Source organism: Hydractinia symbiolongicarpus, chromosome 5, assembly GCF_029227915.1.
Source record: "Hydractinia symbiolongicarpus strain clone_291-10 chromosome 5, HSymV2.1, whole genome shotgun sequence".
NCBI classification, from domain to species: Eukaryota; Metazoa; Cnidaria; class Hydrozoa; order Anthoathecata; family Hydractiniidae; genus Hydractinia; species Hydractinia symbiolongicarpus.
In genome coordinates this window covers 8,966,510-8,987,901 of record NC_079879.1, presented here as the reverse complement: position 1 = coordinate 8,987,901, position 21,392 = coordinate 8,966,510, and the positions used below count along the sequence as shown (strand labels likewise).

Below are 21,392 nucleotides of genomic sequence, written 5' to 3'. Positions count from 1 at the left end.
CATAGTCATTGTTAGAATAAGTAGCATGTTCCAATAGTAGCCCAACTCTTGCATGGATATAATTTACATTAGAATTATATATCCTTAAACTGTTGTCCTTTTTGGAACTTGGCACTGATTTGGGTTAATTAAGTAACGGCTGTAGTTTGCAAAATTCTTATTCAAACCTGAAAATTTGTCAACCTCTACCCCAGAGAGAGATACTGACAGATTAGGCACTTTCTTAAACAGTACAAATTAGTCTGGTACTGTCCATAAACAGTTATTACTGGAGCTATGAAAGCATTCTCAAGATATAACACTGAGTGTGACTTTTATTGTGTAAAGAATGTCTTATTTTAATATGTAAAGCAAGTAAAAAATTATGTTCCAAGCATTCAGCTGTATGTTTGTATTTTTTTTTTAGTTAAACGCATAAAACAAAATTCATATTCACTTTTAAGCGATGCTTGAAAATACTTCAAAAAATATACAATATTGAGTTATGAAATAAATGTTCAGTTTAATGGCAAATTGTTTCGCATGGTTAAAAGGAGGTAATAAAACAGTAAGGTATGTTAACAACTTTACCAATTTTAATATTATTCTTATCTTGGATTGTGTCCGTAGACAGTAGTACTATTACATTTGCAAAAGTCACCTCATGGTGACTTAGTTTAGCCTTTTAATTCTAGTTTAGGCTTTTTTACAAAATACAATAATCAAATAGGAACTGGCAGCACGAGCTTTATATTATCTGTTTTTAACATTTTTATATTTAATTTTTAATAGAGAGATCAAGCTTGTTATTATTGGTTTGGATGACGCTGGGAAAACTACAACAGTTGCATGTCTACAAGGAGGTCACTATGATTACTGAATTTTTTGTGTGCAAAATTTGTATCTTTAAAATTAACTTTGTTGTTTTCACTGTGAAGTGTTTTTCTTGCAGTGAAAATCTTCACAGGTGATCTTAATTAAATTATTAGTGTTCATAAAATTGGTTGTGTAGATCAATGAATAAAAGTATATTCGTACAATCTAATTTTGGGTTTAGCTAATTTTTTTTTCTTATTTCATTTTTTGTATAAAAATCTTTTTCCAATTGTATGTATGTATTTTTCAGTAATAATTCTAACATATGTTGCTTGTTGACAAAACTCAAGTTTTTCCCTAGATGTGTTATTTTGATTATATTCTTAGTTTTCCTACATAGCAGTATGTTTGGTAATTTACCCACTAGCCAAACTGTATTTGCTTTTGTTTTGTCTATTTTGACCACTGTGTATTTTAATGACAATTCAAGCACAAAAATAACAGCCAATCACCAACCAATTATTGACAAAATTATAGAAGAGTCAACATGCATTTTTTGTCAAAACCTCTATTATTAATTTCTATTAAAATAACACGAAATGAAAGTGCTAGAACTTTTGAATGTGATGCACCTAAGAGTGTGTATGAAAGTAAAGAAGTAATTAGAGTTTGTTTCTAATTTTTTTTACAGGAAATAAGAACATTGATTGCAAATATTTTCTTTGTTGAAAAATTTTTGATGTCGGAGCTTTTTTTTTTAAAAAAACAAAATTTGACATGAAAAGTTTTATTTTTTTTTAGTTATTTTTCTATTCACATTCATAAGACCACATCTTTTTGTATTTTTTTCTTTGTGTTTACAGAACCTCCAGATGGCATCACTCCAACAATTGGCTTTTCTAATGCATCTCTTAAAGTTGGCAAATGGGACATAACACTGTACGATTTGGGAGGTGGTAGCAGTGTGCGTAGTGTGTGGGAAAAATACTATGCCGATGTATGGAAGTATTTGTTTATAAGCAGGGTGGCCACACTTTCTAAAATATCCTAAATAAACTAAAAAATCAGGACTCTCCTAAAATATCCTAAAATTACCTAAGATATGGCCAAATTATTGATTTCTCCTGAAGTGTTTTAAAATTTTAAAAGCTGTGACCATCCTGATAAACTTTCTTTTTTCTGCAGAGTTCTCTTTTTATTTTATTTTGTAAAAATTAAAAAACTCAGAAATTATATTGTTTTTCCATTGACAGCAGCCTCATTGTTACTGTACCTGTCGTTTTCTTAACGGACAAAAACAACAAATTTCAGCTGGCTGTAACTTCTTTGTATTTCATATATAGGTTTATGGTATTTTATTTGCGGTTGACTCTGGAAATGAAGAGCGCTTAGAAGACTCAAGAACTGTGCTAGGTGATGTGTTCAAAAATTCGAAAGTGAAAGGAAAACCAGTTGCAGTGTAGGTTAAATATAACTGTTTTGGAGAATTAACATTCTTGATATTTTTTATGTAATAACATCCATTGCGTATATTTGTGAGCATGAGTTAAATAGGTTATACTAATAACAGATTGGAAACAGCTGTGAACTGGATTAGCTCTTGTGAAGCTTAAAAAATTTATTTTATATGGTCCTGCTTGTAGTTAAAAAGGGCGTGAGGGTCAGCGCAAAGTCTTTCTGAAATTCTGCTTTATTTGTGCTTAAACCCGATGAAGGGCAGATCCAATATACAACTATATATGCCTACCTGCTGTATTTTGACAAACTTTATAAAAAAGTAAATAATTTTGCGATTTTGACCTAAGGACACGAAAATGGTGTTTTTAAATCATTAAGTTAAAGGAAAGTGTATAGCCAAATTTCATTTTTTTTTTAATTTTTGATTTTTTAATTGTTGATGTAAATAACCTCTTTCAGTTTTGCCAACAAACAAGACATAGAGGGTGCGTTGAACGAGAAGCAAATAGCTGAACAGCTGGAGTTGCGAGAACTTTCCGAACAGTATAGCTTCACATTCAATGTTGTGAGTGTTTTAAATCTCTATCCATTTATTTGTAATTATCCACTGTTGCAAGCGTTGGATATATTGTGTTTAGATTTATCAAAGATTTTGAAAGTGTCAATGTGGGATCACTTGATAGAATTGTAGCATCGTGATATAATAATCTGCTCTGCTTTTAAGCCTTGTATTTATTTATTGATGTCATTTTTTAGTTTCCATGCTCTGCACTGAAAGGATATGGGAAACAAATAGATAAAAGCATAATGACAGGTAAAAAGTGTTTACTGTTGTACTTAATGATGAGATTGTAAAAAATAAACAAAATGGTAAACAAAAAATAGACGCTATAACTAAAAAAATATATTTACAAAAAGTTGTTGTCTTTTAGAGAAGAAAAGACATATTCGCTAATAAAAATTCACTTCTAAATTTATATATATATATATATTATTTTTTTTCAATTAGGTTTACGATGGTTGCTGGATGCTATTGAAAAGGACTACGCTGTCATTCATGAAAAGGTTGAGAAAGAATCTGCTATACAGGTACATATATCGTTACAAAAATTTTATATTATTTCCTTCTTAATGCATACGACGACTAGAAGATTTGTATTTATATAATTATATTTTGAAATGGTGATTAATTATTCCAAATTTATAAAATATTTCAACGTGGCTGGCTAAAAATTTAAATATCCTTTTCTAGAAAACACCTTGCAAACTTTAAAATATAAATATTCCGAAAACATTTTGCTACTTCCAAGTTATTTTTAGTTGTACATTCTCTTTAATTGTATAATTTGTGTGCATAGGCACCTTAAAAAATGGCAAAAAACATGTGTTATTAGCAGATATTTAGAAGACTACAATGATTGCCATAGACATTGGTTAATAGATGCGTCGATTTAAGGAGGCGTTTATCTTAACATAATTGTTGATTCGTATACAAATAACTTACAATGTTGATATTGAGTTGTTGTTATTGTGTTACAATCTTAAAACAGGACTCGTCAATTAACGCCATAAATAAATATATGCTTGAAAGATGGGTAGGTTAAAATAGAAACATAATCGTCATTTTTTTGTGCCTTATGAACCTGCTATTTTACCTGTAGAAAGAACAAGAAGCGAAAGAAAGAAAAGAGAGAATGGAACGAATCCGAAAACTTCGCGAAGAAAGGTACGGAAACAAATAATGTCTCATTTTTATTTAAGTACAATATTTGTTTTAGAGAAAAAAATACTTTTTGTGGTAACGCCCGCATATTTTTACAAGTAACTATCCTAGCTACTGACTTTCAACTATTGCGCCCAACAATATATCGAATTTAAAACTATTTAATGTTTGAAGAGAAGGTTCTATAATTGTTTAAGTTTTCGGTTTGTGTTATTTTTATATCTAAAATTTTTTTATATAAGGAAGGCTTACAAGTTACAATGCCCCCCCCCCCCACCCCTTTTCTCAAAATCATTTCTGACAAATACCCCCGCCCCCTTGCATGTATGGGCGATACGGTAAGTATGTACGGTAATAGAAAGGATAAATTCTTTTCAAATCGTTTGAATTTAGTTCCATACTATTATTCCATTTGGAAATAAAAATAACTGCGTGTGTATAACATTTAAATCTGGTTAATCATAACGCTTGAAATGCTGGCTTTCTATATGTGTTGTGTATAATACAGAGAAGAAAAAACGAACGGTTTTCGTTTCTAATAATTATGTTCTTTATTGATTTATTATAATCTATGTTTAGGGAGAAAGCAGCTAAAGAAGCTGGTGTCCAAGAAGAGGAAGAAGAATCAGATGATGATGTTGTCACTGGTAGCAATCCCTTTCGAAATATTAATGACCAAATTGTATGTCATTGGAGTGGTCTTAATTTTACTGATTGTCTTATTGTGCTTTTATGTTTGCGAGGTATTAAGAATAGTAATTTTTTTATTGATACTTTTTGAATTTTCCCTTTTAAAGGAAATCACAGCTAAAAGAGAAAAGAAAGCTAAAGAAAACATGAAGAGAATTAAGGTACACATTTTTATTGACCATTTATTTGACCTCGAATGCCTGATATAAACACGTTCATTTGTCATTCTGCTATTTATAAACAGCTAGTCTCGATTTCCCGAACATATTTTTGTTGTCCCTTGAACTGGGGCTGAATTTACTAACTTTATTTCTTTGTATTTGAATGCGATGCAGTTGAGTTAGTAAGAAAGTAGTTTTTTCTTGGTTGTAGGTGATTACTTTATCCTCTCATACAACAACGGTCATCTTGTGCAGTCGTGGTATTTTAAGACAACGAATTCGACTGTAAATATTTGTTTGGATATAATTAACGATTGTGTTTTTTTGCTGTAGGCATACCAAGAAACAAAAATGCAATCCGAAGACACTAATAACATCAAAGAATTAACAGAAACTACAGAAATGAAAAGAAGTACGAAGAAGGAAAGTAGAAAGAAACATATAGAGGAGGAAGATGAAGAGGAAGAGGAAGGAGAAGAAGATGATGACGATCAAGTTGTTATGCATGTACCACGAATTACCGTACAACAACCGACACCATGTGTCAATGAAATAAGAAAAAAGAAGAAGAAGAAGAATATAGAAAAGTATGAACTAAATAACATGGAAAATTACGAACTAGAGGAAGACAAAAAGCAGGATACAAAGAAAAAGAAGAAGAAAAAGAAGAATATATATATTGAAGATGGTAATGATGATGGTGATGATATTAATAAGGACAATGATGTGGACGGTATTTGTAGTGACTTGGAAGACATGAATATCGACAATATATTAAATAAAAAAGAGAAAGAAAAAGAAGAAGAAGCGGGGTATAGTGGAGCTAATGTTATATATGTTAGTAGTCAAGATAATGTGAGAGACGACACTCCACCACCGAGAGTAAAAAAGAAAAGAAAAAAACGCGAAGATGTTGACATTTTAAATGAAAGTACTGTCGGTGAATTGCCGAACTTTGATCATCATCATCAAAAACAGACGCGATATCGGGTGACAAACGAAAATGATGACGGTAACGACGACGGCGACGACGATTTTAAGCCTAGAAAAGTTAAAAGTGAGCAGGAGATTATACGTCATTCACGAGCTGAAATGTTTCGAGCTAGGTCTTACGATTCGTTACAAGGTAATACAAACAATCAAAAGAGTTCGAATAAGAAAAAGAAGAAGAAGAAAAAGAAGAAGAAAGTAATTGTTGTTGTTGAAGATGGTGCTGACGAAGAATATGTTGACAAAATTATCGGTGAAAGGACTAAAAAAAGCAAAAATAAATCTGGACCAAATTCGTCTTATTATGTTGAAGAAACTGACGTGACATCTCGACATATTTGGGATAGCCCTCCTAGAGAAAACGGTCACGTGTCCAAATTAGAACCAATCAGATTGCGCGGAAGTAGGTTTTTATTTAGTTTTAATACTTCCAAATAGAAAGATATTATTTGAAGTATTTATTTTTTGTATTCGGCTCCAATATAACTGGTTGAAAGATAATTTTTTGGGGGAAATTTTCGCGGGGATTTGATTTCGCGAATTAGCCTATTTATAGAAGAACTGTAAATTGATTGATTAGCAATGTTTTTCCCTTACACTTCCTTCCTAAAGCAATTCGCGAAATACCGCAAAAATCTTTCTGTGCGAAAATTTTTCTTAAGGTAGCTAGCCAAGAAAATAGTTCGTGTGCAAATAAAACTTTTTACGAGTAATGTGATTGCTACACTGCGTTTGAAGTACAATTTTTTTTCCTGCCTTGCTGAAACCCTCTAAATATTAATTTATTTGTAAGGTGTATAAAGTGAATTCTTTTCTTTTTACAGGGTTGCCGGACATAAAAAATTTGGAGGTAAGATTTTAAACTGATTTCTTGCTTTTGTAAAAATTGTCTATGATCTTTCCAGTCCCCCTTTTCTCGATGTCCCTTTACCTGGTTTTTAATTTCTCACAAAATCGTTCGAAGGATGAGGGTAAAAAGAAGCCGTGCCACAAACATTTTTGTTCCTTTTTAATTTTCCTGAAATTTTTTATCATTTATGTTGTTGATGTTTAGAGTTCCAGTATACCATCTTGGGCTCGTGCAAAGACTTCTAATGCTTTTGTTTAAATAGGCAACGGGTGTATTTTATGTAATGATACAAGATGCTGGAGATAACTATTTTAACTTCTCGTGTATATTTTGTGTATAGATGTATATAAGTGAACTGCCATAATAATTATATCCGATTTCTTTTCTTATTTTGTTTGTGAGTTTGCAATTGAAATTTTCTCCATTTTGCAGTAAGATAAGGCAAACCTCACAATTTTTATACCTGATTTTGGTTGCTTTAACAACACGAGAAACTACACGCTACATGCAGGCCTGTTTAGTATTCTAGTTGATTAAGAAGCCGGAAAAAGGTTTTAAAGAGGTTGAACGTTTTTTAAGTGAACAGTTAATTTTTTCAAAAAAACGATTACAACCACTTCGAGCAAAAATGTTTGCTTAAAAAGAAAACTTGCCATGACGAAATAAAATCAGGCGAAATTATTTTGTAGAAATATACCAGAGATTATATTCGCGGATGAAATCGTTTTCAATGGATTTACATTGACACTTTTAACATGGGTCATCACTTGTTGTCCTTTCGTGATATGCAGATCAACAACCTCATCCAAGATGCCCTGGGGACGAAGTTAAGTCACCAATGCATTGAATTATAGTCCCTTTCTCCCGACTAAAGTTAGGTTTCAGGTGAAGAAAGAAATATCCAATTGTTTGAAAGAAAATATTGCTGGGTATTTCTTCCTTGTTATTCTTTCTTCTTATCTAGGATAGAAATAGTCCTCATTAAGGTTAGCTAGGTATGATAAAACTGATCGATTGACTTTAGTAGGATTAAAAATGGAACATTTTCATGAAAATTGTCTGTTAGTAGAATTTCACATTTATAGTCGGGTCAAAGTTGGTGGGAGAAAATTATCACTTAGGGACTGAGTTACTCGGAAAAAAACTTAAGCAGAGGAAACCTACCCCCGACCCTCAAAATTACTCACTTTTTTATTATACTTTCCCTGACAAGGTCCCTGTTATACATACCGACCGACCTACCGTACTAACACAATCCGCATATTTAAGCGCGGGTAATTTTCGCGAATGGCTTATTTGTTTGAACTTCATATTCAAAAGAGCGTCTTTACAATACCTAACGGAAAAACTTGGTCGGGCAAAAAACTTCATGTCTCAACTACGAGCAAGTTCTTACCCGGTAACATCCAAAAGTATCAAATTCATATAAGCGAGAAATTAGTTTATTTTATATGCTGGCAATAAGGTTTCCCTCTAATAACCAATCAAAATATTGAGCGAAGAACGTTTAATATAATTCGCCACCTCTGTGCTAGCCAGGGTACTAAGGTCCCTGTTTGCGTTAGCTGAATTTTTTGGTGCATTCGGCTAATATACCAGAGATTGTAATAACTTTAATGATGAAAAGCTTGATGCACTCGTACTCTTGTTTTCTTTCGTTAAGTACACTAATTTAATTAAAAGGAAATCGACAAATGTTCATAGTAGGTTTCTCTTATATGTTACCTGTTTGTTTGTACCAGAGAATATAAACTTCGAAATTAAACAGAACTTTTGCACTGATGTAACGTGAAAAGCTTTCCCTTTTGTTAATAAGGCATTCTGCTATCACTTAAGGAAGACGTTTCAGGGTGGCCACTCAAAATTAAAAAAAATCCAAGAACTAATCAAGAACAATTCAAGAACAAAATATTGGTTTTCAAGGACAAAAATAATTTTTAACAACTTCAACAAAAGCTAATATCTTGATCAATTCACTGACTTTATACATCAATATAGCATAATCTGTGATAATTTGAACAAAATAAAAGAGTGTAGACATGTAGAAACCTTGATAATAAAGTTGATATCGTTCCAGAAATCATTCTTTTAGGAGTACATAGCTACTTTGTGTACAAGTTTATAAATACTTATCAGAAAGCTAGAATTATATAGTAACAAAAGTGTAAAACTAAAAATAACAGAATATAAAAGTCACAAAAATAACAAAGTTCAATAAATAGTGTTCTTCTCTTCTTGTTTCTAAAATCTATTTATCCAGTATTATGGAAACGGTCCAAAGGATTCTATTTCTTGTGTTTTATAAAACTTTAATTCTCAATTAAAAATAGAACATATATTGTATTGTATAAGAAGATCTTCAAATTAGAAAATGAACCAGACAAAATGACGCTAATATGAAGCTAATAAATAATCCATATATCTTGAAATAAACTAATGTCAACAAACTACGAGTATTATAGAGGTTATTAGTTTTTGAGATCTTCCTCCAGTTTTTTAATAGCCTCATCTAAATCCACCATTGTCACTTTTTTCTCTGTAATGGCTTTTCTGAATGCATTTGCTTTCAGAAACATAGCAATGTCATGGCTAACCTCGCCCTCATCAAGACAGTTGTTCATATCTTTGTTCAATGATCGAATACATGTATCTACCTCCATTCGTTTGCGTTTCACACTATCAATCTCATATGCTATTATCTTTCTCTTGTTATTCGCTGCTTCATTTTCTTTTGATTTTTTTACTTCTTCAAGGGCAAATACATACCTAGAACGGGCTGTTTTACATGATGTAACCATTTTGGCAGTGATTTCAATATCATGCACATCTTTCTTGCAACACTTTAAGGCATCATATACCAACCGCTGAGCACATAGTGACTTGTTTTTAAGATTTTCGATAGTGACTTCTTTGTTGATGCTGAATCCTCTCTCGATCTGGCTTTGTCCATGTGAAATAGTGAAGACCATCACCATGACTTTCCATAAATCTTTGTATTTATCAGAACCGTTTAAATACTCGCGGTAAAAATGATCCAAACGATTATCAGAAAGGCTAAAGCCAAGAAACTTATCTTTATGAGTCTTAGCTGTGCGTGAGATGAACTCCTCCAACTGCAACTTGGCATTATCTGCTTCTTTTGAATTGATGTGATTTGTTGTGTAAAACTTGTCCACGACCTTTTCAAACTTAAGTAGACAGTTTTTACTTTCAATCATATTCTTTGGAACAAGACTAGACAAAGATCGAACAAAAAGGTGTTTCAATGGCGATCGTTCTTGTAGCTTTTCAATAATACCTTTAATAAGTGCAGCACATTCTCCTTTAAACTTCAACTTCTTTGTCAAACTGGCTTGAAGGGACGAAAGCAAGGTTTTGGTGGCAGTTGGTAACTTGACTAATTCCGGTGGTAAATGATTCTCTCGTTTCTGCAAATCAATTTTAATTAAAGAATAAGCTGAATCAGCTTCATCAATAACGGTTTTCCGAATGAAAATCTTCATTAACCGACGGATAATATTTTCTAATATTTCCGAAACAAATGGCATCATTAGATTATCCGTCTGGAATTGCTTCAGATACGAAGACATCATGCTGGCTACATCAACAAAGAATTGTAACTTTACTTGCATAAACATGTCAGTGTGGTGGGTGACCAAGGTGTCATACGAACTGTTTTTGCTTGGTTGTTTTGATTTGCATAAGGTTTGATAATGCTTTATGACATTCACAACATTTTCCCAAACTTCCTTTGCTCGGATGGCAACAGGTTCATCCTCAACCCAGCGTGTCTGGCAAAACATTATTGGAAAAACATCTGATTTGCTTAACTGAATATATAGATCTCTTCGAGCTGGGGAATCATTGAACAGCTTCCACATGGCCTTTAAAACCTTTTCCAATTTCCAGCCAGTTGCTTTTACGCCAGTCTGAAAGGCTCCGTGCACCACGTGTAATCCACACGAACCAACATCAATAATTTGGGGATATTCTTTCTCAGTACGATGCGATTTTAAATTTTCATAAACTTTCCAATTAGTGTTTGGTCCGTCCATGGAAAGCATGACCATTGATTTCTGGGGTAACGCATCAGTTGCTTGAAGAATCTCGTGCAAGATGTTATCTGCATTTGGGCGCCTGAAAAACCTTGAGGTTAGGTAACGTGTCTGGACTTCATAGAGATTTTCATTCCAGAAACGAATCTGAACGACCATTTGTTCTTCCTGTTTATAATGATTCAAACTTTCGTCAAAAAGTGTGGAATAGGTTGGCGAATTTTTAATTTCTTGGAGCAAGATTTCCATGAAATATGGGGCTAATCCATGTACGATGTAGTACGCACATTTCGTTTTTGATAACTGGAATGACTTTGCTATGTCACTGTCAGGGAACATCACACAAAATAGCTGGTTCAAATTCAAGCAAGAACGAAATGAATGATGTGATGTTAGTACTTTCAGAGCCCAACGAATTTCAGCATGGGAAACTGCTAATGTACTCATCATTAAATCAATCTTGTTAGTGGCGGGGGAGGCGTCTTTGCTTGATGATGGCTTTGGAGGGTTACTTTTGAAGAACAGACCAGAAACTGGACTATAGTTTTTCACATTCACTTGATGCTTGTTGCCCTTAGAATGCGATGCTAAAGCACTTTTTCCCATTATAGTTATGTCTATCACTGTGTTACAAAGTCTACACAATGCTTTGTGTTTATCTGGTCCCCTTTTCAACCATATTTTAAACTGTTCATCGCTCAACCAACTTTCATTAAAAATACTTTTTCCATGCATTCTGGTACTTTTTTTACTAGACATTTTTTTACTATTCTAAAAAGATTTTTCATAGAATTGTAAAAACTCAAGAACATTCAAGAACCAAGGGTGGAAAACATACTATTTCAAGAACAATTCAAGACCAAATAAAATTCAAGAACATTCAAGAACATTCAAGGTTTTCAAAGACGAGTGGCCACCCTGCGTTTACTCAATATTTATTTCTGAGAAATTTTAAAACTCCTTCGTCAAATTCATTCTTAGGAGTCTAACGTGCGTAAGTAAATCTCTCTATTAGGAAAGAGTTGTAAATTTTGCCGGGATTTACTTTCGCAAAAAATGCCAAATTCTTTATAATAGTTGAAAAACCCGAGAAAATCGTCAAGATAAAATTATGCTTAAGATTTTTCTTCTAAACATTCGTCTACATCAGATTTTGAAGTCTCGTGTTTCCTTTTGCGTTTGCTTACATCGTGACTCGATCTAGCAGTTGTTTGAGAACTACATACAACATTGGCAGCCGTTATCGTTGCACTAGAAGGGTTTTTTGTTTTAATGCATTTTTTAGTTTGCGTGCCAACTTCCTTTCTATGTGTTTGTCTTTTTGCGCTATCTTGTAAGCAGTTAAAATCCAAAGTAAACAACGGATTGGTTCGATAATGAACCGGTAACCGGTTAAAACTCCACTCGTCGACGTGAATGAAAACAAAAAACATATGTTTACAAGGTAGACGGTACTGTTGCCACTGATGACAGTTACAAGACGGAAAGTTTACAGCATCCCCAAGAGTGACGACATTATAAACTTCTGTATCAACGTCTTTTACTTGATATAGCCCAAACTCAATAAAACCGATTGTTCCGTTAAAACTATCGGCTTCTTTTCGGATATTTTGTAAATACTTTAAAACTTGTGAAGTAAGTAGCTGTGAGTGAAGAGAGTCGTCGACGTCACTATGGGAACAGCCGACATTGTATTCGACATATCTGAAATAAAATTAACTGATTAAAAAGCGTCATACAACTGTGAAATTTCCATAAATAAACTTAGCTACTGTTGTGGTTGAGGATTTTGCATATTACTTAAACACTGACGCCGCTCGATCACAAACCTGTACCTAGCGGACAGCCATGCTGTTTTGAAAAATGCCCACTATGTACAAGTGTCTCCTATATGGAAGTTTGCTGAAAGACATCACAATTCAGTCCATCAGAAATTTAATAACTGGCTGTTATTAGGTGGTTACTGCGTTTGGTGGAAGGTTATAAGACTTTATTACAATAATCACAACACTTTTCGATCTTCGATAATCGTCCAGCTTTTTTTGAATTTCCGCGCCCGAAGGCGTAGGAAATTCTTTAAAACCGTCGTTTTTTTCTTTCGGAGCATTTTTTGAGAAAAAATCGACCATGGGATTTCACTTTGCTCAGTCACAGATGTAAACTTCGTACCCAAGCTCCTTAACTACTGGGAAGTCTTGTATTGACGTTTCAGGCCAAAATTGGTATTTGTTTTCGACAAAATTTGGCACAGTTAACAAAAAGAGTATGCTGAACATAATGGTGACATAATAATTTTGATTTTTGTCACCTAAATATCATTTTAGGCCAAAATTGGTCGAAAATTAAAACTACTTTATTTTCAACAAAAATTGGCAAAGTTAACAAAAAAAGTATGCTGAACATAATGGTGACATCAAAATTTTGATTTTTGTCACCTAAATGCTATTTTAGGCCAAAATTGGTCCAAAAATTAAAAACAATTCATTTTCGGCTAAATCTGGCACAGTTAACAAATAAAGTATGCTGAAAATGATGATGGTACAAAAGTTTGATTTTTTGTCACCTAAATGTCATTTCAGGCCAAAATTTATCCAAAAATTAAAACTGCTTTATTTTCGACAAAAATTGACACAGTTAATAAAAAAAGTATGCTGAAAATGATGGTCAAATCAAAATTTTGATTTTTTGTCAACTAATGCCGTTTAAGACCATAAACGTTTCAATCGCAAGACTTTCAACCATGAATGATAGGCTGTATTTTTTGTTAGCAATTTCTTTTAAAATGTGAGTTTAATGACACGTTTCGATTTGTTTGCGTTTGTTGTAAGATATAATGTCAGTGGTGTGCTTTATCTTCAGAGGTTCATGCACCGAACCCCTTCGAATGTTTGGCACAATAACACAACGAATTAGCAGGTTTTCATCAAATATTTTGGTAGCGCGCGGAAATTCTTAGAGCCCCCAGGGCTTCTTGTTATCTTTTAATTCTTTTTACTATACTTGAAAAAAAAAATTACCCCAGTTAGAAAAAATATATAAAAAGACGTAAAACTGGAGAGTGGAACGCATTTGATTTTGGCCAGCATATCATAGCATGGTGTGTTGAATATGGTGTGTTGAATCATTGCCTAAAAAGAGTTATCTGACGTCATTTATAACCAATCACCTACCGTTGGTATGAGTGTTGAAATACATCCACCATGTGTTTAATGAGATCGACTAAAAAAGCATGTGATCTTTTCACCGCAGAAGTTTTGAAAGGTTGAAAAAATTCTTGACTATTTTCTGTGTGTAGACATTTGTTGATAAATTCGTTCGGATAATAACCTTCCACCCAACGCTAAACGAAAAAGAAACGTGTTAATTATTCAGCTTACTGAAAATAGTTTAACATTTCATTTGTTTAACCTTGGACAAAAGTTCTGTTTTTCTTCTTCTCAGGTTTAACTTCGTGTTTTATAACAAATTTGAGGCAAAATTACTTGATTTAATTCGCCTTCCAAAGTTAGATAACATACCTTAGTATGTGACAACCAATTTTCAGTAAACCACATCTGAAATTTTACAGAGTTTTTCCATTCTTCTCTTTCTTCTAATTTTTTCAACGATTCATTAAACCCTTCTTCAGTGCACGTGGAAGAAATCGCGTTCAAAATTTTCAACATTTCTTCCACTTTCTCCTCCATCCCAAAGTCTTGCAACGATCCCAACCAATCTGTTTCACGTGACGATGGAGTAATGAAGACGGAGCAATCTGAAATATAAAGCTTCTTCGGCATAAATAGACACACCAAATCCTCTCGAATTTCAAATATTTCAATGGCGGAAACTTTCACGGAAAGAAAAGTTCGCTGTTGTTTGTCGTATAATTTTTAATTTTTCTACATTATACGAGTTCTAAACAATAACATACCTGTGAATATGGCCTCGAATGCGTTAATCTGGTCTTGATTTTTATCCGTTTGAACAAACTTTGGATTCCAAAATTTATTCCAATCTTTTAGTCGTTCAAGTATATCGGTAAATATTTGTTCGTTAGCATTTTCGCATATCATAATGGCGACTGGTTGGAAATCGACATTCGTGCAGACGTACAAACAGTAGATTTCAAATGGAACAGACACTAAACTTTGCGAGAGTAAACAAAACACAGACTGAACACCATAACGAAACAGCAAAGCTTGCGACTGTGAACTTTGGTACATAAATATAAGTTTACTGGGTCTGTTTTTTATACGTAAATAATACTTCCCCATTGATGTTTTAATAGAAGTGGCGTCTTTCTCTGGCACGCACATGATGTCGTCACAAATATAAAACTTGTCGAATAATTTTTCACTGCACAGTTCATTCACTAACGCTTTCGTTTTTCTTTTCTCATCATCACTCACAATTCTGATCTTTTTTGCTTTCGTGATAATGTATTTCAAGTCAGACAGTGCGGGAAAGAATCTGCGTCGTTTCAGCTGTGGACGCTGATGAGAAAAGAATGTTTTTTCCACGTAGCGGTACAACTTGTCTCTTAAGTCTTCAACATACACGTCCTCGTTTTCCCAGACAAGCTGATACGCTTCCTGCAAGATTTTTGGATGAATCGATTCTTTAAAACCTTGTTCCTAAAACAAATAAAGATTCCAAAAAATGTTCCTCGTCGCACCAAGTAGAATGCAGAAGAAGTTTGAATTAAAGACTTTCTTTTTTTAATAACATACTGCGGACAATTTGTTTGGCTTCAACGCACGAACAAAGAGGCGAGAAAACAGAGCTAATACGTTTACCCCTTCACAATACTTGGTCCATAAATCATCAAACTGCTGCCTTAGTTTCGCAAAATAAATCAACACTTGAATTATCACTGAAATCTGCATTTAAAACACACATATTCACAACAGTATATGTAACTATTCAAAATTGATGTAAACTAAATTCATTCACACCACAATCATTTATTATTGTCAAAAAACTTACAAAATGGTTCGTATGGTCTTGCATCTTGGGTAACGAAATGTGTATATATCGATCATGTTTCATATTTTCTGATGGCGACTGTTCCACTAACCAATTTCGTATTTTTGTAGAGATTAATCGTCGTTCCCAATGAGTTCCACGCTTTATCTGAACACAATCTTACAGAATGACACAATTCTAACAACAATGGTTAAGTCGATTCCCCATACTAGCATACATTAAATAAACTTTACTAAAGTCTGCCTTGCAATCTTTGTCCTGTAATCGTAGCTGTTCATCAAATCTAGTATTTTCTCCTTCGCATCTCAAATTACACATTCATACAGCACGCACAATAGGTGTGCTTACATTGCAACACTCCTATTTTAGGCAAAGCTAATCCCAGTAATCTCTTACTTGCACATTCACTTTCAAACACAAAACACACAACCACAATGCAATAATACATTTAAATATAAACTTTCGATACATGCAAAACACGCCTGCATTTATTTACAACGGAGCCAAAGCATACCAACCTGACAGTATTGAATTGCTAAACGTCCTGCTTTTATGAAGTTAAAAAAGCCGCCATTTCCTGCACAAACATTCATTTATTTATTCAAAATGTTCTATTTACTTCAAGAAAAGTCATGCAAAATTATACTGTTGACATTAGCGGCGATATTAAATTCTCACAAAGGAACAATGCAAGCAGCACTTTAAATACTTCATACGTAATGTAGCTATTTAAACATTCATTGCAGGGCTGCCACTCTTTTCAGAGTCACATTTGAAGAGATTTAAGGAATTTTGAGAATCTGTGCCTTTCTTGAGAAAAGGATGGTCTTTTTATAAACAAAATTAAAGAAATTCGAGGATTTTCATAGTTTTAAAAGGAATTGAGAATATTTGAGGGACATTTAATTATTGTTGTGTAACATATGCAATTAAAAAATAAACACATGTCACATGTTTTAATACTTAATATTTAAAAGGAAAATTGAGTAGGTTTGAGAAGACTTTATGGAGATGTAGCAGCCCTGAGTGTCATGTCACACAAAGAAGAACTAATAAATGCAGGCGTTATTTTAAAAATAATAAGTTCACCCATCATATCTGTATGGTTTACCTTTAGTTCGGGAAACACCACTACCTCTCTTAAATTAATAACAGCACCACAGTTTGTCTTTTTGCTTGAACATTTTCCATCTTTATAGCCTGGCTGAAACGAAACAAAATTATGGTTATAGGAATTACAAGAAGCACTTATTTTTTAAAAAAATAATGTGAGAGATTTTATAATTCTGTGGATATAAAACAACTTATATAGTAAAAGTTATATCCAGCATGGCAGAATGAAAATTGGAGTTTAACTGAGTTCATCATTGCTAAGTACCTTAAGGGAATGAGTTTTAAGGAAGTTGGCAAGTCCTAATATTTTGCAAGAAATAAATTTCCCGAATGTTGCGAAAAAAGGCTTTGATCACATTTTGTTTCTCAATTTATACCATTTTTTAAGGGCGTCTATGTAGAAGATGTTAAATAAAGACAACTAAAGTTCAAAATGGAAAAAAAATCTATATTTCCTGGCATATTTGAATTTCATGAATAGCAAGTTTTCTAACAATTTTTGAAGAGAACTAAACAAAAACTAAGGTATATTTTAAAACATAAAATCTTACGCTTTTCTCCAATTTTTGAAGTTTATCATGTTTATGTCTGTCTCTTCCATACTCACAGTCCATTCTTTTCATACATAGCACAATGTATGGACAATTCTTTGGATTAATCAAGATTTTACGTGGAGTTTTGGAACTAATTTCTAAAAATAGACTGAACATTTTTATAATCTATTTATAAAAATAGGCGTAATAATAGAAAATAAATACCTGTAGCACCAAAATTCTTTGGTGAGTTCCACACGCAGAATTTTGAATCTGTATCAGACGCGTATTCTTCAACTAATTCTTCAGCTGTTTTTAAATCTTTAACATATCCATTATAGTTATTGAATACTTCACAAAACATGTTTTTCCAGTTCTCCTCCAACTCCAACTGAACCTTTTCCTCTTCGCAAGTAACATCATTACTTTCGTTTTCACTATTAAGTTTTACAATATCACCACTTTCTTTTTTTTGAACATTTGGCTTAGTCACATTACCATCTTTGTTTTTTTCTACAAGAGTTTCGGTTACATTTGGGTTTTTTATAACTGCTGGTTTAGTGTTAGGATTGTCTACAGAACAAGCACTCACTAAGGTAGATGCTGATCGTATAAGCTTTGTTGGATGATATAAATTTAAAAAACTCAGTATGCCTGTTGCAACTGGCATATTTGATATGGTTGATGTTGTGGTAGATTTAGCTAACACTTTGAATTCTGATGGTAATTCAGTCTTGATTAAACTTTTGCTGGAATCTTCTGTGTTATAAGTAAATGAAGACAAGCTGAATGTAGAGGGGTATCTATTCAGAAATATATTTTGCGGATCTTCAACTTGTGTTAACACAATGTCTTCTTCATTTGGTAAAGTTAATTCTGTATTACGATCAAAAATATCGCTTAAAGAAGCTCTTGAAGACAAATCAGCCATTTTATCTTAAAAAATAATTTCAATTACTATATGCAAAACAAGGTTAAAGATTGTTGCAATATGGCATACATCAATCTACCATGCCATTTAAATTTAAAATGGTTTTATTGATGCAACAAATCTTGATCAATACACAATGCTATTTCATAGTTTTGGGTGATAAATATTTGTTGAAGTCATAGCGCGTTACTGTTTTCACTATGTGATGGAAAACAAAAGATTATGTTTTAGACCTAGAATTAGACAGATGTCACAGACTTGCTGTTATGGTATTTACAATTTTTATCTAGAAATATGGTTATCTAAATTATAATAAAAGTATGTATACCTGTTCGATCTGGAAATGCTTTGAACAGCATATTTGGTATATCAAGACAAACATCTTGAACATCTGTGTTCACTTTTGACACATTCTCAAAGTCTGTGGATATATGTAATGTTGTTGCTGATGTGGTCTTGGTGTCATCTGAGATAGGTTGCAGGTCATTTAGCAGATTTTGTAATGAGGAGGTACTATATGAAACTGATGGCTTTGGAGTTTGCATAAATAACATGGGAACACCTGTACTGTTGTCCATTACTATGTTGTATATATCTATAAAAATCAAGGACATAAAAATATTAGTTGCAGATTGAGTGGAAAAATTGCCTTAAGGGGACAGTAACCTTTTTTAGCTGACCAAACAGCCGCATTATTTTCTCAATGCTTAAAGTTTCTTTACTATTTCTCAAAAATATGGAGTTTATTATGTATAAAATATTATTGATTTTCATCTACATTGCTGAATAGAAAAAATTTCCACTTAAAAACATAAAAAATAATTTTTTGTTCATTCATGTTTTTCTAACAATAGGCTTTTGTATTTTTAAAAGATTTTTGGATGAGGCATTCTTTGATACATGATCACCTAAGTCTCAACTTTAAATTGGATTTAGAAGTAAAAAATTTTGACTTTGTACTAAACTTTTGTTCAACATTATGTTTTCAAATACATAGATAATGCAAGTGACTTTTTTGACTTACTTTTGGATTTGACTTACCAAATGTAAGATGTAGTAAGTCGATCCATTGCATTTTCAAACTACTACACCCATTTTTAAAAAGGCAATTTTGACCTGTAGTAAATATTCTAGGCTAAAATTAGTGAATAAGTCGATTTTATAATGCACATTTTAATTATTTTGGCCTTTTTACCCAATTACACAATATTTTTGAAAAGAAAAATATCCAGATTAAAATTCTTACACACACCTTATTAGAGCTGTATGAGTTACTACGCACGTCTGAAAAATGCTATCAATTGGAGTTTGCACAGCTGCAGTACTATGAAAGTCATCATAAATTTCTACGTCATGCGCCATAATTTATAATTATGTAACCATTTCTGTATAATTTTACAAGTAAGTAGCACTGAAACTATAATGAGCAGAGATAATTAATAATGATGTTTTGAAGAGGAATGTTTAAACTAAATATTTTTTGTAAAAGATAATAGTTTTATAGCTACGTAATTGTGACAAGATAATATGCAGAAGCAGAAGCAATCTTTAATTATTGCCAGAAACAAATATCAGACATTTCTACACTTACATCATCTCAACAAATGAAACAGCTGGAAACAAATGGCAAAGGTACAAAGCTTAATAAAAAGGTACAAAGCTTAATAAAACAGCTTCAGGGTCCAAAAGTTTTCATTGCCTTCTTCGAATCTGCCAGTTTTCCATTAGGGCCAAAAGAGTGTCAAAAAAGAGAACTTTAAATTAATTTTCAACTTCACTGATAGCAAGAAATAAAACTTGAATTTAAATGTATCACAGTTTGTCGTATTCATTTATGATAAGATGCCTTGGAAAGAAGTACTTATTTTAAGAAATTTTGGTCTACATCATTTTGTCTTGCATTTTGCAGGGTTTTTGCAGTGCTGAAAATATTTATTTAAAAAGGTGACACTAATGTCTATTTCTCTTAAACCGTAAGTGATTAAAAAGTAAGATTTTTTAAAAGTTTTTCCTCAATCATTAGAATTAAATTATTTTCAAAATCATCATGTCAATCAGGGTTAATTTAAATTTGTTAATTCGTTAAGTTATGTTTATTAAAAACTGAAAAGATTTGGTTTAAAACGATCTTGGAGATGACCTCTTATTTATATGTCCCAAATTTTGAAAGGACAAGCTTAGAATGTTTGACCTAAGCTAAATTGTAACTTAGTTGTAAAATCTTATGCATTAACATTACATAAGCAACTTCTTATCCTCTATTCTCCTGGAAGGCCAACCTAGATAGATAGATAGATGTGCATATTTTACATGGCTAGCCTCACAAATATCGAGGGATATACCCTGTCTATTATTTCCAGGAGGGGCCATGGCGTAGATGGAGAGTCCTAGAGCATTTAATGCTCATTTTGAGCTACGCAGACCCAATTAGAGCCCGCGCTCTACTAGACAACTCCCGGCAACATCCAACGGCCCACACAGTGTGCCATCTTCCCAATTTCCCTCACATGGCTTGGGTTAACCCGGGGCTATGGTAACATTCACTCGCCCATGTTGAATCGCCGTCAAGAGGAATCGAACCCGGGTCTCCCGCACAGAGTACGAGAGCTATAACCACTAATCTACGGCGCCACAAGTCACCTCATGTGATTCTTTTAAACTAGTCGCAGGTCAGTACTTTTTAGGGTACCCATTATAGTCCGCAGGAAAACATGTCACTTACCCAGTCAAGTCTGTATAAATCAGGGTTAAATTTTTGAGAAAATCTTTTTTTTTGCTTTTAAACTACAAGCCTAGTATTCTGTATAGTTTTAAGTGCGCTTTCACTAATTTGTAGTTCTTGTAAAATCCATCACTCCCTGATAAATAAAGGTATTACCACTTGACATTGGAATTAGGAGGATAAACACGTTTTTCGGAAATTTGATTTAAATTTTTATAGCATAACCTAAGCCCTTTCATCTCACAAAAATGACATTTTCTGATTTTGTAAACATAGTTTTAGAACGGGGTATTTGTAACAGGAAAGTCAAAAACATGTTGTAAAAAAGAACATGCTGGTTTTTGTAATGAAACTTACCATAATAAAAAGTGAAACTTTTTTTCTGCGAATGTCTGGATAAGAG

General features: G+C 32.9%; 2 protein-coding genes across 2 annotated transcripts; one reads left to right on the top strand and one right to left on the bottom strand.

Moving 5' to 3' along the window:
• The first annotated feature begins 406 nt into the window (after nucleotides 1–406).
• LOC130644627 (ADP-ribosylation factor-like protein 13B) lies at nucleotides 407–7,056 on the top strand. The gene is made up of 13 exons (XM_057450306.1): nucleotides 407–552; nucleotides 772–842; nucleotides 1,659–1,792; nucleotides 2,139–2,254; nucleotides 2,713–2,818; nucleotides 3,010–3,067; nucleotides 3,263–3,342; nucleotides 3,915–3,979; nucleotides 4,556–4,658; nucleotides 4,774–4,827; nucleotides 5,161–6,220; nucleotides 6,642–6,667; nucleotides 6,872–7,056. Exons 1-13 carry the CDS (start codon nucleotides 494–496, stop codon nucleotides 6,923–6,925), a joined length of 1,986 nt encoding a protein of 661 aa, XP_057306289.1. The 5' UTR covers nucleotides 407–493; the 3' UTR covers nucleotides 6,926–7,056.
• Nucleotides 7,057–11,826: 4,770 nt separating this feature from the next.
• LOC130644626 (uncharacterized) lies at nucleotides 11,827–21,236 on the bottom strand. Its single transcript, XM_057450305.1, has 10 exons — nucleotides 19,520–21,236; nucleotides 18,596–18,862; nucleotides 17,562–18,272; nucleotides 17,355–17,494; nucleotides 16,802–16,894; nucleotides 15,691–15,837; nucleotides 14,636–15,338; nucleotides 14,241–14,476; nucleotides 13,893–14,062; nucleotides 11,827–12,426 (listed from the first exon to the last, which is right to left on the bottom strand). Exons 2-10 carry the CDS (start codon nucleotides 18,843–18,845, stop codon nucleotides 11,838–11,840), a joined length of 3,039 nt encoding a protein of 1,012 aa, XP_057306288.1. The 5' UTR covers nucleotides 18,846–18,862; nucleotides 19,520–21,236; the 3' UTR covers nucleotides 11,827–11,837.
• Between the last annotated feature and the right edge of the window lie 156 nt (nucleotides 21,237–21,392).